Below are 18,195 nucleotides of genomic sequence, written 5' to 3' on the forward strand. Positions count from 1 at the left end.
GGCAAAAGAAAAAAAAGCCGTCTTATGTAACAGATTGTGAGTCTATGTGCCGGCATGTGTTTCTTCTGGTGCATGCGCACAAATATAAAAAGGTTTTTTTGTTTCTGTGCTTGCACACACTCTGCAAAAACATGTTTGCGTGCGTGTGCATTCTTGGCAGGCTTCTCCCACTCTCGCTCTCAGACACCTGCCTCGTCTGCATCTGAGGAGCCTGGCCAATGTTAAAAGCCAGCTCGGTTTTGTCTACCGCGAGGCTAAATGTTTACACCTCTGTCAGGAAACTGTGTGGCACTGATGCTCCACTCCCACACTCATCCCTCTGAATGTCATCTGCCATCATAATAGTGCTTTCTGTTGATTTGTTGGAGCGAGAAATAATTACGCTAATAGCTTCTATTGACACTGCAGTGTGTCAGTCTGAGGAATTTAAAGGCAGTGTTCCAAAACATCTCTATCTCTGTTGGCTCACAGCTTAAGGAATCAGTTCACAGACAGATAATAGTGATTCCTTGAATAAAATAAACCCAAAAAAGACCATTTCCATCAGCCTGTAAGTTTCTCTTTTAAAAAAAGGACTGTTGTCACTATTTGATTCTGGTCAGCTTTAGGTGCCCTTTTATTTCAAGATGTTAGTCTGCTTTTAATTGTTTATATCCACTTTGAAAGGGAAAAGGTGGAGATGTTGTACTTGCAGCACAAAACAGCAAAAAGGACATCAAGACAACATAAAGGAGAGCAGGAAGGCCTGTATGAACAAATACAAAAAACAAAAACAAACAGACAAAGCCTTTAAGGCCACATCTTCTGTTTTGTTTTTCTTAAAATGCCCCATTATCACTCTATAAACTCGCTAACAGGGCTTTGCGACAACACTGATCATAACATCTTACCTGGTTATGATGCTCGATGCCCATACTGATGGTGTTGATGAGAATCGCGATCATAATGCCCCTGCTGAAGTACTTGCTCTCCACAATGCCCCAAAGTTTCCTCCTAATGTCATTCCAGAGGTCCCGACAGTATCTGAAGCACGACCTCTTCCGCTTCCTCTCTCCCGCCTCCTTCTCCTCCAGGTGGTTCTCCTCTTTTCCCGTTTCCTTCACTGCATCCTCTTCGCTTTCCTCGCCATTGGCGGAGTCTCCTACAGCCCTCGCCCCCTCCTTCAATGATAATTTACATATAGGGCAGTCCTCGGGATTCTGAGGGACAGACAGGCTGATGGAGTTGGCTGGCGCCGGAGAGTCATGGTCCAGCTTGCTTTGGTGTGGACAGTGGAATGCTGCAGAGACACAGTGAGAGGAGTAATCATGAATGGTTTCCAAAAAAAAAAAAATCATCCAAAATCTATCAAAACGCAGCCACGTGTAATTAAATGTAGGCCAGATCATGTTTCCATCTTAACAAGCATCCAAGCATTGTGTGAGCGTCATCATCCAAGAATTTCATGATCATATCCAGTTGTCATCATGTTTTTAAAAAAAACAAAATCAGCTGTAACTCTTACACAATTGTTACACATGTTGTCTGAAACAAAACTGCCAAATGTTCCAAAAGCAAGATTCATTCTGATGTCATTTTCAGAGGCCCTCCTACTCACATCTTGGGTGCCTCGAATGATGCCGCTCTCCGTTCACACGCCTGTTTCCCCGACCTCCACCAGCCGGCGGGGGCTTGCCCCTCAGCGTGTAGTAGAAAGCTGCCGATCTCCTCTTAGCCTTGCGGAGGACATGGCAGATGAGCTGGAAGATTTCCTCGTAACAGTCTCCCGGCTCGGCCATGCTGGCCAGGGTGGAGGAGGACAGGCACTGCGCCCTCTGCTCCTGCATCAGCTGGTGTTCCCGTTGTTTGGTCTCTGAGAACTGGGTGGCGATGACCACGAGGCACAGGTTGATCATGAAGAATGAACCAATCTGGTTGAGCAAACAAAAGAGTTAGACCCTGCGTGAATGTAAAACTTGGGCGGGAGAGTTTACAGCGCATGAAGTGAGCTAAAGTCAGTGCAACCGATGGGAAAATATTGCAGGGATTATGAGCTAATTTCTAGCCCCGAGGATAAATTGCTCTGTGTTAAAAGAGGGGTAAAGACCAAGTGCATTAATCAAGGTTTAACTAACTGACCCAAAAACTAACCCTGAAAAAGCCTTGTGTGACTAATCAGCCCATGGCTAAAACAGATGTTGCTTATTTAAGAATATGAAATATGTATACGTGAAGTCCCGATGGTAAATACACACTTGTTTGTAAGCTCACACACTTGATGATTCTAATAATGTGTCCCAATCCCTCTGTAGAAATGTTAGCACACATGCTAAAAGTCTCTGAAGGCTGGATTAGCACCAAGCCGAGGCTGATTGGAGCAGACAGTCAGAGCCAACACATGCCCAAAGCGCAGTTCAGCGTCTGGCTATCTTTCTCTTTTTTTTTTTATTCACTGACTCGACTTAACTTTCCCTCTCCTGCCCCCTGCACTCAACACCACTCTTCACTTTTCTCATGCCTGTGCTCCACGTTGCTTCGGACAAGCATTTCTTCACCCATCATTCTTTTCTTTTCACAAAAGAACTTTCATTTTCTTATGAGCCAAAGTGCAGTTTTGGTGGTGGTGGTGGTGTGTGTGTGTGTGTGTGTGTGTGGGGGGGGGGGGGGGGGGGGGGGGGGTAGTTGCAGGGAAGAGACGGGGTACATTGTGAATGGTACATGTTGACGGACCCTTTTAGTGGCAGTAATGGGAATCACTACAGGACTGCTGAAATGACATTTATTGGAGTCCTCGGAGCAGGCTATAGAACAATGATTAGATCAATACTGGCTAATGCTGAACAACTCAAAAACCAGACTGCTGCATGCATGGAGCAGCTTTTAGCGGTCACTGTTTTTGTTCATTACAAATCTGAAAGTAACTTTCTCCCTGCTTGGGCGAGATGCATAAATATATAGAGAAAAAAACACACAGACATACATGTACATCTACAAGTGCAAAACATTTGGAGCAGGAAGGCTCAATTAACGACCTCCCACCTATAAACTTTTATCCATAGTGATCAAAGATGCCGAGCAAGATGAAGGAAAGAAACTGGGAGAAATTAAATAAAGAGACATATTGACAGGGACAGAAAGAGAGCGGAAATATAGATGGGAGGTAGGGGTGTGTGTGTGTGTGTGTGTGTGTGTGTGTGTGTGTGTGTGTGTGTGTGTGTGGGGAGAGGAGGAGGAGAAATAGCCATCTGTGGCCTGTGGGTCAAAGCAGGTCTGCAGGTGTGTGAGGCTTTGATTTTCCTCCAGGCTTGCATCTGTGTTTGTGTCTATTCTGTGTTTCTGATCCGTGGACAGCTTTGCGCATAATCAGGGAGGGCAGCCCAATATCACGCATTCATATGATCACTGCATTATGCATGCATGCATGCAAGCACACACACACACACACACACACACACACACACACACACACACACACACACAGACAAAAGTGTGTATGATCCCACAATCACACTCACAAATGAAGATGGCAAGCTCTGCTTACAATTGATTATATGTATGTGCTTCCATATAGCAGCTGCAGTTTTATACTTAGATTCATATTCTTTTTTCTGAAACACACACACACACACACGCACGCACGCACGCACGCACGCACGCACGCACACACACACACACACACACACACACACACACACACACAACTTCCTAACAACTGGCCTCTTGGTAGCACTTAGCTCTTCAACACTTCTATTTACTGACACTCTTCCGTGTGACACCAGCATAGGCACTTGGCTCGCAAACGTAACAGTATATCACGTATCGAGCAGGCAGAGATGAGACTCTGGTGTTTGACACTGTGGAGGTCAAACATCCTTTTGTCTCTGAATTTTGTGTCCCAGAACACACACACTTACAGGATCAATTGACAGGCTTTATAGCACGTGGTGCTGCAACTTAATAATGACACACCAGACAGAGAGAGAAAGGGGGAACGAGGGAGAGACGATGAGACAAGTATAAGACGATATGTGAAAAGACTACAAAGGAAAAGAACAGTCAAGGTGATCCTAACTGTGTGTACAGCACCATTGGGGCCCATGGAAGTGAGTGACTGAAAACTTCTCAGTATCAGCAATGCTTCAAAAGCATCCCGCAGAACTTCTGACTACAAGTTGCCAAACAGACTGGAGCTTTGCAAGGCAGCTCAAAAGGGGCAGCACATTTGTGTCAATCAATCACACCACAAGGATGTGACCATTTGTACTAAAAAAGGGAGTTTTGTGTGTGTGTGTGCGCGCGCGCGTGTGTGTGTGTGTGTGTGTGTGTGTGTGTGTGTGTGTGTGTGTGCAGTTGTAGTGAGTGGGCTGTGCAATCTGCATGACATGAGACTGTGATCACTGGGGCAGCATAAACCAGGCAGAAGTGATTATGCTGTAAGATGACATCATGTCAACTGTCTTGCCAAAAGGTGCTTGGACTGGCAATGCCAAGCTCAGGTCAGATCTACCAGAGAGGAGGAAATTTACAGCTGCTGTCCTGATACCAGTAATCAGCTCAGCAATATTAGACAAATGCTGAGAGAAAGAAGTGGAAGCAAAGCCAAACAAAACATCTCATTATGAGGTTCATTCATTCCCTCTCACTTGTCTTTCTTTAGCATATCTTGTAGACCTCCTGTCACCTCCTTGTTGATCTTATTTTCCAGCTTCATGAGGCAGTATGTCTATTTCTTAAATGTTCACCTGCTGAAGGGAAAAGTAAAACATCTGGGACTTCTGCTCTGCATCTGTTGCTGCACTAAGGGAGTGAATGCCATTTACAGACAGCCACAGGCATGTTCATCGTGCTGCAAGCTGATCTGGCTCTCGCACATAGCTGCACACAACACATCTTTTTGCTTTGAATACTTCTTTTCTCGTCTTTTTCAGCAGTCCATCCTCCTCTCCTTTATTCTTGCTAACATCAAACATGAACTTACACAACATCCACCGCCTTCCGTCCCTCCTTCAGACAGTGTTAAAAGGCTTTTTATGCTGCTATTGAGTTTCACAAATCTATTAACACTCCAATTCACCAGTCAGGAAACATTCTTATTCAATTTATTGATAGTAGGAGACCACTGATGTATTGAAAATGCCATAAGGTTTTTTTTTTTTTTTTTTTTTTTTTTTATATCTTACTATAGTCACACTTTATTCACTCATTTTTAATTATCAAAACACACTGCACACTGTCTGTGTTTGCTGGCAGGAACATAGAGCACTAATGTTTCATAAATGTTACTTACAATGATGAGTAAGATGAAGTAGATGAAGTTGTAGAAGGAGTGGGCATCCATTACATAATACATGATCTCAACCCAGCCCTCGAGAGTGATCACCTGTGAGGAAAAACTCAGCTTAGTGTTCACATTTACATATTCTCTTCCACAGCAAGATATAACTGCTTTGGTGCTTTACCAAATACAGTATTTACTTACAGGTGCAGCATAGTTATTTTCACATTTTTAAATCCAATGCATCATGAAAAACATTGAACTGATGCTTAAGTGAATTAATCAATAAAACTAAATTCGATTTTATTGATCCAATCAGGAAAATCTGGTCGTCAAAAACCGATAAGCAAATTTATATAAACAGCAACAGTGACACACCGCAGTCTAAAGTGAACATAATCTCACCAGAACATACCTGAAAAATTACAATCCAGGCGTAGACAATATTGTCAAAGTTGATGGCATCTTTGTGGGGGTTACTGCTCCCAGTGTGGCAGCGAGTGTAATACTGGTTCCAGTTGATGCACAGGCCTATTGCTTCACCTGCACCGCTGCCGTTGGCCAGGGGCTCCGGACTCAGGCCCAGAGCCTGTCTGTGGAGAGCATCCTCCTTGTCCAAGCAGCACGTGCGTCCTCCTTCGCGCCTCGCTGGCACGTCAGAACATGACATGATGCCATTATCAGACGCAAGGGAGCAAATGAAGGGGCGTTCGTCATCTTCTTCCGGTCGGTAGTACGGAGCTGGCAGGGTCAAACCTGAAGGGCTGGGCCGGGGAAGAAGTAAGAAAATGAGTTAGTTGATTAAGAAATATGACACATGAACCATAAGCTTCTTTTCAGTCTCATTTCATGCCCTCTATATTCTTTTACGTGTCACTGCGTCAGTACACCGCAGCGCTGCACATGATATATACAGTATACGATGTGCCCGACCCAGCAGGGATGTAGCGGACACTGCCTAAAGCAAGTGCAGCGAACCAAAGGCGTGCTGACAGGTGTGGTATGGGGGTCGGGTTATCATGTGTTGGTCAGGACAGTACAAAATGAGGAAAAAAAAAAAATCAAGCAGTACCTCAGAGTTCACATTCAATCAGTCTTTTATTTGTCAGTTTAGAGAAGAAAAGTGTGTTAAATTGCCACTGTACCTTTAGTTTTACACCAGACTTTGTTGTTGAGAGTTTGTAAGCTACTCTATTGGATTTTGTTTGCCTACATAAAGAAACCAGAGAATTACAATTGATTTTTTGTATCACTTATTTGCAGTTGACTTTGCTACCTGAGGATGGTCACAGAAATGTACAGCAGCAATCTCAGATTTTTTTTTATGTTGGATTCTGGGTTTGGGGTGATATGGTAAAAACATATTTTTTTCTTAGGTCTAATGGATGATTTATGATTTGAATATATTTATTTCTCGGTACAACTGGCAACCTGTCCAGGGTGTAGCTCACATTTGCCCAAAGTCAGCTAGTATCGGCTTCAGGCCTCCCCGTGACCCTGTTCAGGATGGATTTCTCTCTACATTAATTCAAGACAAAGCATGATACAAAAATAGTTGTATATATGAAAAATGTGATGGCTGGAATATAGTTTATTTCATGTAGGAAGAAGCCCAAAGAGACAAACTTGAGGATATAAACACAGTGCTCTCTCATTGACAGGTTTGGCCAAAGAGTGGCAGAATAACATGCTATCAGGGTCCCAGCCATTCCTTCTTTGAGCTGTACTCACTTGTTTTTCCCTTATTAAGTCTACACATGCCTCCTGATATGGAGAAGCCAGGTGGCCTTGAGGCCTTAGTGCATCAGCCTGCCTCCAGCCATATGCATAAATAAGTCTGGTGTGACAGGCCTCAAGACCGACAGTTCAGGAGGTTATCGTGACCCCTTGGTTCCTTTCCTCCACTCAGTTAAAGAAACGCGAGGAAAGATTTTTATTATCAGAACGAAAGGACTAGACATTTAAATGTTTCCAACATCAGAAGCTGATTTTTAAGGAGACTTTAACTTTAAAGCATCTTAAAGGTCAAAATCTGGAAAATGATAACTGCCAGCTACAAGAGCCTGCATGGAGAGAACGAGCGTATGTGACGAATGTGGATTTGACATGTGACTATATTCCATCTTTTACTAATAGTAAGTTCAATTCAATGTTATTTATAGTGCAAAATCACAACGTAAGCCACCTCAGGGAACTTAACATAGTGAGGTAGAGACCTTACCAAAATATAGGGAGAAACCCAACAATTCCCACATGAGCGACAGCTGGAAGGAAACACTCCCTTTTAACAGGAAGAAACCTTCGACACAAACAGATTCAGAGCTTCCTCGATCAGTTGGACTGAGGGGAGAACATAAACTAAAACATACGGAAATGCTTCACTGATTTGGGGTCTCTTCTCCTTGAGCTATGTTGGGGAAACTTTACCAACTAGACAAAGTGTTTTGCTCCAAAACAGAAGTAAATCTTTACTTATTGATCAGATTGAGATCTAGGGAATTCAAAGACCAAGTCAACACCTTAGACCCTTTTGTCATGTCCCTCAAATTGTTCTTGTACAATATTTGCAGAGTGGCCAGGAACATTATCCTGCTGTAAGAGGCCTTTGCCATTTTGGAAACTCTCTGACCCAGTTCTCTATAAATACAAATTTGGCCCTCCTTATGCTTATGACCATTTTTCCAGCTTCCAACACATCAACTGAAAACATTGACTGTTCTCTCTTAACAATTGTTCTGAGATAATCAACGCTATTCATTTAATCTGTCAGCGGTTTTATTGTTGTTGCAGATTGGCATATGTTTTGTGATAAATACCAATAGACGTGAGAAAAAAAAGTAAAGCATTTAAAAGTACTCTTGCCTCCTTTAAAACATTGAGGAAAACAATGAGTAAGGTCTTGGAAAGTAGAAAAAAACTCAACTTACTGACAGACAGTAAGGTCTGTTGGGTGTGTGTGCGTGTGTGTGTGTGTGTGTGTGTGTGTGTGTGTGTGTGTGTGTGTGTGTGTGTGTGTGTGTGTGTGTGTGTGTATTCTGACACGACTTTGGGAGTAAATGAGGGCAGGATGTGGATACTATACAAAGGTCCGGGGCTCAGGAAGACAAAAATAGACCCTCTTCATCAGCAGACCCATTACTGAACATTCAGGGTCGATCCACCTACAGTATTGTATATACTCACTGCAATGTCCCGATCAGTCACTTCCTTTTGCTCTCCCTCCATTTGCGTTTCCTCACTTTTCATCCCCATTTCACCTTACATATCAGTTTCCTCTCTCATTTTCTTATTTTTTTTCTACATGAGGAGAGGCTCATCAGGAAAAGGATGACTGACGATAAATTGTAATGCAACCACAGTTGCTTCCCTCAGATGTACTCACTCAAGCAGTACAACTTTGCTTTACACGGCATTCACCTTGTGAACTCTTTTACTCCCTCTTTATGTTCTTGTGTTTGTCTTTTATGTCTTTTGTATTTTACATCCTCTTTGTTTCTCTCCTAACTTTCCCTCTATCTTCCTTTTCAGTATTCTTTCCCTTTCCCCCTCCTGTAATTCTTCTCCTTTCTTCTTTTAAAGACTCCCTTATTTCCCACAACGACCTCCTTTTGGCTCATCTCCCTTTTCCCTCTCCTGTCTAATTCTCTTGATCTTACCCTGTCTCCTTCAGTCAATAGAAGTATGGATACAGCTGACATGTACAGTAGAATATCTCCTTTTATCTCTCTATTGCAAACAATAAACATGCACATATAACACACATGCATGTGCACTAATACCAGGATCAATAATAACACAGGAGATGTTGGGCTTTACCTCTTCCTGATAAGAGAAGCTTACATACTATGCATTGATTTGGTAGCACAACTCGGGTATGCACCAACACGCTAAGCTTACTACGGCTTATAGTACAGTAGAGTTAATACAACAGTGTTTTGACACAAGAGGCTGAAAACAGAGATGGACAAAAAAGAAACGAATGCAAAGAAAGGATGTCAGTGGGATTGGTGCTTCACTAGCAGTGTTTAAATGGAAGAAGGGATAAATACTTAAAGACAGAAAGGAAGAAAAAGAAGGAGAGAGAGACCCTGTCAGAGTAGTGGAGCATGAATGAAGGCTGTTGCCCCCTCCTCCCCAACCCGCCTGACTTGGCATTGCACAGCATGGCACGGCAAAACCTGGCACCACACTGAGAACACACCTGCCAATAGACACCGAGGCGGAGGGGATAATCAAGGCAAGGGAGTAACAAAAGAAGGAGAGATTCCAGTGGTGGTTTTAAGTGAAACTGTGAGACTGATTGGTCAGAAAATGGATGGCAAAATGGAAGACATTCCCTAACCAGAGAGAAAGACTCAGGAGTTTGGGGATCTGTTGGTTTATATAACTTCCAGATGAGCATGCCTGGCTTTAGAAGTGACCTTGGCCTTTTCTTTGCACATTTTAGGTGTCAATCTGTCTCCACAGTGAAGCTCTAAATATGCATCTTTTTCAAATTGCAGAAAAAAATAAAGCAATTCGGCATGTCTGCAAGAATAAGGCAAAACTAAACAATGAAAAACGTTTGGGATCAAGAAAGGGAGGGGGTGAAAGTGAATGCTGCACTTGACCGCGACACTTAGCCTACTCCATTATAATCTCTCAAAGAACGAACATTAGCCCTTTACTTAGCATAATAGTCATCAAGTGCTAACTCAGGAAGACCTTTCTAATTAAGCACTCAAGTACCCTGACGAACCTGTATAGTATGTTAATACAATGCTTTCAAATAATATGCAAACTTTGTTTAGATAATAAGCAACACTCAGATCAATGGGAGATGAATGCAAAAATCCAGCTGCTGCATTTAAATGCAAATGTGTGGGAGTTAAATGTGTATCAGCAAGAATGCAGGAAGAAAATTGTTATTTCTGAAGCTGGACTCAAATATTGTCTTCTGATACACTCCCAAATAAAAATAAACCAATATAGAAATTGTTGATTCAAATAAATAAATTTAAAAAAAAAAATCCTACAATGACTCGTGTAAAGGTGTTAATGTCAGCTCTCGACCATAAGGGGGAGGACAGACAAGGAAGGACAATAGCTGCCGGACATGTGTCTCCTTTCATCCGGCTATTAGATCTGCCATTAGTGTATGCTGTGTCAGCATAACCGGAGACATTGCACAGAAGTACAGAGTAGTATACATGACTTGTATACATATCAGAACACACGCATCAGGGGCATGCGCCTTTCTAGTGAGCTGATGCCAGCATAAAAAGGAAACGGAGAGAATGACATCAAACACTGCCGAATGCTGGCGAATGTCACTCACGCACAACAGACACAGTGGGTGACGCTGTCATGCAGGGTCATGAATATGGAGGCGTGCAGCTGGAAACTAATCACCTTCTCAGTTGCAAAGTGGGACAACTACTGTTACAGTTGCTTTGTAGCTTGACAGAGTGAGATGGGAAATGGAATAGATAGAAACACTGGGGGATGAATTTATGATACTAAAGTAAAATAATTATATATCTTCTATGAAAGCCCAGAAAACAGGATTAATGTTCCGGTATGAGAAAATGGCGTTTTCATTTTTAAACTGTAAAAATGAAACAAATGAAAAATTAGATAAGACAGATGATGGATTTATTAGTGCAGTATAGATTTTTTACAAGTATGACGTGAGGAAGAGGAGAAGTGGAAAGCATGAAGTTTGAAGCAGGTCAGAATGATCTCTCCATCATCATAACCGTTGATTTGAACCCCGGTTTTCACACACACACACACACACACACACACGCACACACGCACACACACACACACACACACACACACACACACACACACACACACACACACAACACAACACAACACACACGCGTGCACTCTACATACTGATGTACAGTGTTTCACTCACAGGGTGAAGTTCTCCTCAGGGTAGCAACGGTTTCTAAGCAGCCCTGCCCACAGTTGCACTCCGATGATACCGAAGATGAAGAAGACGAAGAAGCAGAGCAGCAGCACGTTGCCCAGCATGGGTAGAGTGTCCAGCAGCAGGTTCACCAGGATGCGCATACCTGTGCATTTCAGCAGGTCAATCAATCAGTAGCAGATCATCACAGACTTACACAATTGATTAAAAAACAGATGTACCATTTGCATGCAGACTGCTTTATCAGGCGGGTGATCATGGTCACGTGTTTTAGCTTATCAGTACTACTACTGAATGTAGTACAACCACATTCAAAGCATTAAATTGCATTAAATTGCTTTGTGAAAGAAGTTTTGAAAGAAAATATGATTGATGCCGGAAGATTATTTTTCATGGCCCATTTCTTTTCAGTCCAGAAGGTGCTTTGATGTTTTTCTGCTCATAACTGATGAGGAGGAAGCTGGTGTGGAGGGTTGGTTAACAACATGCAAAACAAGGTTTGTAACTGGAGTCTGGCATTTGGTGAAGTTTATGTTTCTAAATTATACTATTATACAAGATAAAATATCAAGTTTTATAATGGAATACTAAAAAGAGTAAACAAATCATGAATATATGGCAGGGGATTATGTTTTTACATATCCTTTTAAGGCAGACTTTTCAGACCATGTACCGCTATCTACCCAATTGAAACGCCCAAACACCACGCAGATACCGAATCCGATGGTTTCATGCTAACATTGTTGTTACGCTATGTTAGACAAATTTTACTTTTGAAATATTTGCATGATTAACTGATTTTTAAATCGTTGTAATGTGATGGACATATGTAATAACTGTTGTCTGCAACTGTTTCTGCAAAACTCCAGGCAGAAACCAGGTACAGCCTCACATACCACAGTTTGGGAATCACTGCTTTAAGGTATTTGTTTTAGGAATTTATAAATATTTGAACATCATTCCTAGAGGACAGAGTTGTTAAAATAGCTGTTTCCTTCTTTTTTGAACATTTGAGTGAGACATTCACAGCAGCAGTTCAAATTTAGCTTCTGACAGCAAACTGACTTGAAAACATACAGTTAAGAACTCAACAGAAAAGTGGAAAAAAAAAAAAGACACACGGATGCTTTGCACACACACACACACACCAAACAGACAGAGTGGTGGTGAGACAGTGGTTGGTAGTGGAATTTAACAGCCTCTCCAGAGGAGGTGGTTTGTCAGACAAACACATCTCAGGCAACAGTTGGAGACTAAGCGTTCCCTAAAACATCAAGAGCTTTAAAGCTACAATATCAGTGACACAGAATCCTAATTAGGCTACACCAGGTCTCATTCATGATTAGACTAATTGCGGAAATGCGAGCGTGTCCCCTGTCGAACGATGATGACCTCATCCCCTGTGGTTGGGCCTGTCCCGCTGGGATGACATATTGAGACTGTGATTAGTGGAACATAATGACAGCTGATTGGACTAACGAGAGTGAGAGGTGAAACCCACTGATGAGATCACAGCAATCCCGCACTGGCACCTCACAGAGGTGTGTCTGTGTGTTACTATGAGCGTGACTATACGTGTGTGTGCAGCCTCTCTTCACTTATCCAATGTGTTTGTGTTTTTCGGTGCCATAAACGGCTCAACAGTAGGTTAATGTCTCACAACAGTGCATCAAAACTGACGGTAGAGGAGCACAGAAAGACAGCGAGATGATGACGATAGTGTTTACAAGAACGCAGACACCTGTAGCTTACTCACTACACAAACATAAAACGATGGAAACACAAAAACCTGGCGCAAAAACAGAAAGTTGAAGTTCATTCAAAAAGGTTCTCCTCATTGCTATCACTACCTGCTACATTCAAATTAGTATTTATGTGTTTACTCATGTTTAAATGTTCATTTATTGAGTCAGCATAAAGTGTGATGCTATATGTGTATAATGAATTTAACATGAATGATTTAAATGTCATTCATGGTTAACTATTTGCACTATTTGGAAAACTTTTGCTCCAGTCATTTAAAGTTGTGAAATGTGTGAATCTAATCTTTTTGGGAGTAGAAATTGGAAATACTGTCTGAAAAGCACAAAAGAAATCATTTTTCATGAGGTGAGTGTTCACCTTTATTCCTTCTTTGGCTAATTTGTCTCAACAACTGGTATTAAATGAAAGCAGTAGCGTTGCCAGCGTGTGTGTGTGTGTGTCTCTGGTGGGGGCTGGAGGCGAGTCTAAATGTATTTGTTCCCCAGGGTTCTTGTCATTAGGCCACTGTTCCATTAGGCCTAATTGGGTGAAGAAGTGGAGAGATGGATGGAGGGGAACGAAGGGTGGGGGAACGAGATTGAGACATGGCCTGAGGGTGTGCCGAAAAACAAGGAGGGCCAAAGAAAGAAAGCAGAAAAGAAAGGAAAAAAAAAAAGATGCACGCAAACAGAGTAGAAATATTAAATTAAAAAAAAGACAAACAAAAGAGACCAGAAAAACAGAAGCAGTATGTTATCACACAAATCAGTCGGACCTTTTTTTTCTACATTGTCTGTCTCTCTCCTTTTCTATCTAACTCCATCTCAGTCCCCTCCTGGTGATTAACGGTTTGCCAGCTCCTGCTGTTCCCGAATACAATCGGATGCCTCCCTTTGCGCCACAAAGGAAACACATTTACAGCTCCAGGAGAGTTCCCATCACTTTCATTCCCCTTGCCCCCCTTCCTCTCCCCACCAACAACGGCATTCCTGCTGTGTCGATGGTTTCTGAGATACAAACTTCCAATGGTTTTATTCGGTGTCAACGTTTGGCAAAGGTGCGTGATGCGGCCACCAAATGGTTGAGCATTTGCTACCGTCCCGAGCAGGTCTGCCGTTTGGGTTTTCTTTTTGGGACAGGAGACCATGAACGGCAAAAAGGTTCCCAAAACGCCATTTGACAAATGGGAACATTTCAGACGATTTTGTCGCCAAACGGCAGATTTCAGTAATGCTTAATATTTTGACATTCGGAAATGCTTTGAATGAGCAACCCAGGTTTTCCAAAAACCTGGAAAACTTGTATGAGGATTACAAATGGAGGTGTGTGTGAGGGGTCAGGATGTGCTCATGCTCCCGGTGTACCTGTGAGTAAAGTAGCAATCCAACAAAACAAAGAACAAATAGCTTTATCCCCACGCTTCCCCACCCCTAATGGGGTCACAAATCGGGGACGGAAACAGGAAACCAAACACTTGTGACATGCTGCGTACTGATCACAACACAAACAACAACAGCATGCATATCACACACAGACAACTAGAGTATCAACAAATGTAAATAAAAGAAACGACCGTAAGACTAGGCGAATCTGCAATGTATAATACACACACACATAATTTGCATGCGTCTGCTGCATATGAACTACGCATAACGAGGCCGAGTATCTGGAGATTCATGCCGTGATGCATAATCATCTCCAGAAAAGAAGACTTTTTCACAAAAACTTGTCTTTGAAATACCGCACACTCCGCTGCATACAATGTCTTCTAATCAAACCACTTGAAGCGTAATGAAGTCAACATATATATATTTTCTGAGTGCTGCTGCTGTCTGAAACGAAGGGCTGAGTAAGTTCATCACTGATGGCTTCACCTGAAAAGTAGTTTGTCCTTTGAAATGTGTTGACAAATGAAATCAATTCCTGCACTGAAGGCAGTTTTTTCAGGTAATTACACTAAATACCAAGAAGCCGCCATAATTGGACACTTGAATGTTGAGCAAAAATCTTTACGAATTTGTTGAAGATTTGTAGTAGAGGTCTGTATTTAAAAGTGTTTTAGGGAGAAGGAGTTGGATACATGTTGAAAACTGAAAATTAGATAATCACCACCACGAGTGGTTAAATAATTAAGTAAAAAAAGAATGAAGGCTTGTGGAGATAACACAAAGTTTGAGGCATGTGATCAGAGACCACATATCTTGCGTGTACACTCAAACATCTACACATAGCTCTCCTCATATTAAAGTCAATTGTTTTTTTTTTTTATTTCACTGTTGTTGCCATTATCGAGCTTCTGAAATGGGCCCTCCTAACTCCTTCCACAGTACCGTGGCCTTCTATCTTTAAGAAAAACCTTGTAAATTGCTGTCCTCAGTAGTTTTTTCTAAAGTATTTGTCCCCAAGTTTCAAACAGAATTACACAACAGGGCTTTCATGCAATCAGCTTCATCTGCCGCGGACTCATTTCATAATTTCATAATTTCAAAGTGGAAGAGACAGTCTCTTTCAATGACAGTTTCTAAACGAATATACTTTGTCTGGCGGAGGGAGGACGAACTGTGGGTCACTTGATAAAGACTGAACCAGAGTGTTATATTCATTCACTGATGATGTGGCTAATAAAAATATAAAGTAAAATAAAACCAATTGTCAATATAGTGCTTCAGTGCCTTTTTATAACAAGTACGAAATAATGCCTTTCTTATAAAATCAACAGAGAAGGATTACATTTGTAACTATTTTCTTACACTTGTTCTCCCAAAATTAGCATTAGCTTGGCTCGAAGTTGTGGAACAAAGTGATGAGACCAGTCAGAACTGAGCTTGGGCCGGCTAATTGCTGCTTACAATGATTAAGGGCTGCCTGTTGATGCAGCAGGACAAAGAAATCAATAGGAGTTAAAAAGTTTGGCAGAGAACGGAGTTTTAGATGAGAGAAACAGGGTTATGGTCACACAGTGATCAGTGTAGCAGCATTAATGGACGGTTTGTAAATCTGATAAAGCCGTGACTCAGAGCTTGAGCTGACTGTGTGATTAAGCATAAGATGAATGTTTAATGATGCCCACAGGGAACAGGTGGCAAGCGGATAAAAAAAAAAAAGGCCAGAGATGGATTACATACACATGAATTTTCATGTAGATGCATTTGAACTTCATGTGAACGGACAGACATACATAACCACAGAGACAAACTACAAGCACCAGCATACATAAAATGGGCTACACAGTCACATGAAAGCAAATTTACATTGCAAATTAGCACACACACAAACACGCAGAAAACACTTGAAAGGGTCTCACTTGGCACTCTGTTGATGGCTTTGAGAGGCCGAAGGACCCGGACTGTCCGGATGGCTGACAGGTTGATGTTCTGCAGGTCCAGTGAGTACTCTACCATCCTGGATAGACAGACGCAGAAAGAAACAAAGAAAGAGCACACCGGTTAACCTTTTAGTGGTTGTCTCGATGAACCACTGCTTCAAAATATGAAAAAAATAGGTTACCGTTGGGCTTTGATTTAGTCCCACCTGTGCCATTTCACAGCTGTGAGCCTCAACTGTATGGGGGAAAAAAACAACCTACTGCACATGGAGCAGCAAATGTTGGGTGGGAGGGGGGGGGGGGTAAAGTGACAAAGCATCAAAAGGGGAGAATAACATGAAAGGGAGGTGAGGAAGAGAAAGAGAAAGACAGCAGGAAAAAAAAAAAAAAAAAAAAAAAGGGAGTCATTCTATTCTAAGTGTTGCCCGCAGGATGTTGTGGCTCAGTCAGAGCCTGGCATCTGTTAGCAAGTCATTTCCACAGCATGGCTAAGCTGTTTGTGCCCCCAAACCCAAACCACTTTCACAGGAGAACGGTCACGGTTCGCCATGTGTGTATGTGTGTGTGAAAGCAGCACCGTGTATGTTTGAATGTGCCGCACGCTACTACATGATGGTGATTATCGACTAGGAGATAACTAGAGTTTAACAGTATACGTGTAGGAAATGACAGAATAAACGCCATTGTGACAAATGGTGTGAATTGTGTAATAGGAGTTAAAAGTGTTTGTGCAAGTGTGTGCACAAAATTAATGTGCCTGGGGCGACAGCAGTGTTGGGACAGCATGATTCCAACAACAACAACACCGCCACCACAAGCTAATAACACCCAAAGCACATCCGCTGGCTTTGACAAAACAAGCCAAGCTCACTGTCTCTCACATAGGCCAAGTTATGAACCATGTCATTTACAATAATGTGGTACTTTATTGATCCCACAGGGAAGCTCTTTCCATTTGCCCTTCACCAACGGCAGAGTCATCAACAGAGAAGCACCCCAGATCACACTTAAGTAGGATTACTTAGTGTTAGAAGAGTTTGAACTGCTGTACAGCTGTCAGGCAGTCGCTCTAACTACCAGCAATTTAGACATAGAAGTGAAATACCCTCCCAGCCCCCCCCAAATAAAGGTCCACACTTTTTGGTAAAAAGCTTACCCCCTTTTTTTTCAGCTGTGTCAACAGTCTTTTTTCTTTTGTTCGTAAAGTTCATGGGCTGAAAGAATCCATCTTTGGAAGGATGTAGAAACATGTCGCAGACCAATTTACTCTTGCCGGTTTAGTCGAAAGCACAGAAATGCCACGTAGCAGCTTGATGAAAATGTCAAAGTATAGAGAAGAGCAGTTGTTTTGAGGGCAGGCTTCTCCAGCTGGGCATAGTGGTGTTATTACAAGCCGCTTCAAACACAATAGTATCTGTAGCAGTTCTAATGATTTGTTGTGAGCTGCTCGGAGACTGAACAGAAGACTAAAATGTCAAAAGGGAGTTTTAAAGCTATTAAAACATACATGCCGTCCCTCTTCTATTCTACTTGTTTTGATATGTACCTTGATGAGGTTATGGAGTACTTGATGAAATCTAAGACAGATAAAAACCCACCTAAATCAAAAACATCTGCACGGTTTAGCTGGTGATCCAATTACATCTGGATGACACACAATAGTAAATAAAGTGAAGGAGAGAACAGAAGATCACAAATGTGCCTGCATAGTGTGGGTCTTTAGACATGTGTGGGTCTGTGGGTGTGTGTGCATTCATGCATGCATTGTGTGTGTGAGTGTACGTGTGGGCTTTCTATAGAAGTGTCTCTTCCTGTGCACATCAATCAGACCGATGTGTTTGGGAGGGTAATTAGTGGACTGCCGCAAGCGTCCCTTTTATGATTGTTCTGTTTTTCACGCTGCTTTTTTTTGCTTGTGACACCTTTATCTCATTCATGCTTTTATGTGACTAG

General features: G+C 42.1%; 1 protein-coding gene across 3 annotated transcripts in view; it reads right to left on the reverse strand.

Moving 5' to 3' along the window:
• LOC138198101 (voltage-dependent T-type calcium channel subunit alpha-1I-like) overlaps positions 1 to 18,195 on the reverse strand; it is a 172,172-nt gene that overhangs the window by 55,247 nt on the left and 98,730 nt on the right. For all 3 annotated transcript variants that reach the window (XM_069149294.1, XM_069149295.1, XM_069149293.1), the window contains exons 5-10: positions 16,222 to 16,319; positions 11,160 to 11,319; positions 5,670 to 6,018; positions 5,267 to 5,359; positions 1,598 to 1,910; positions 891 to 1,279 (exon numbers count right to left, since the gene is read on the reverse strand). In XM_069149294.1, the coding sequence (XP_069005395.1) occupies positions 891 to 1,279; positions 1,598 to 1,910; positions 5,267 to 5,359; positions 5,670 to 6,018; positions 11,160 to 11,319; positions 16,222 to 16,319 (1,402 nt within the window). The remainder of the gene's footprint in view (positions 1 to 890; positions 1,280 to 1,597; positions 1,911 to 5,266; positions 5,360 to 5,669; positions 6,019 to 11,159; positions 11,320 to 16,221; positions 16,320 to 18,195) is intronic.

This window comes from Embiotoca jacksoni, unplaced genomic scaffold (genome assembly GCF_022577435.1).
Source record: "Embiotoca jacksoni isolate LCO1_2020_lvr unplaced genomic scaffold, fEmbJac1.0.p SCAF_15, whole genome shotgun sequence".
Classification (NCBI taxonomy): Eukaryota; Metazoa; Chordata; class Actinopteri; family Embiotocidae; genus Embiotoca; species Embiotoca jacksoni.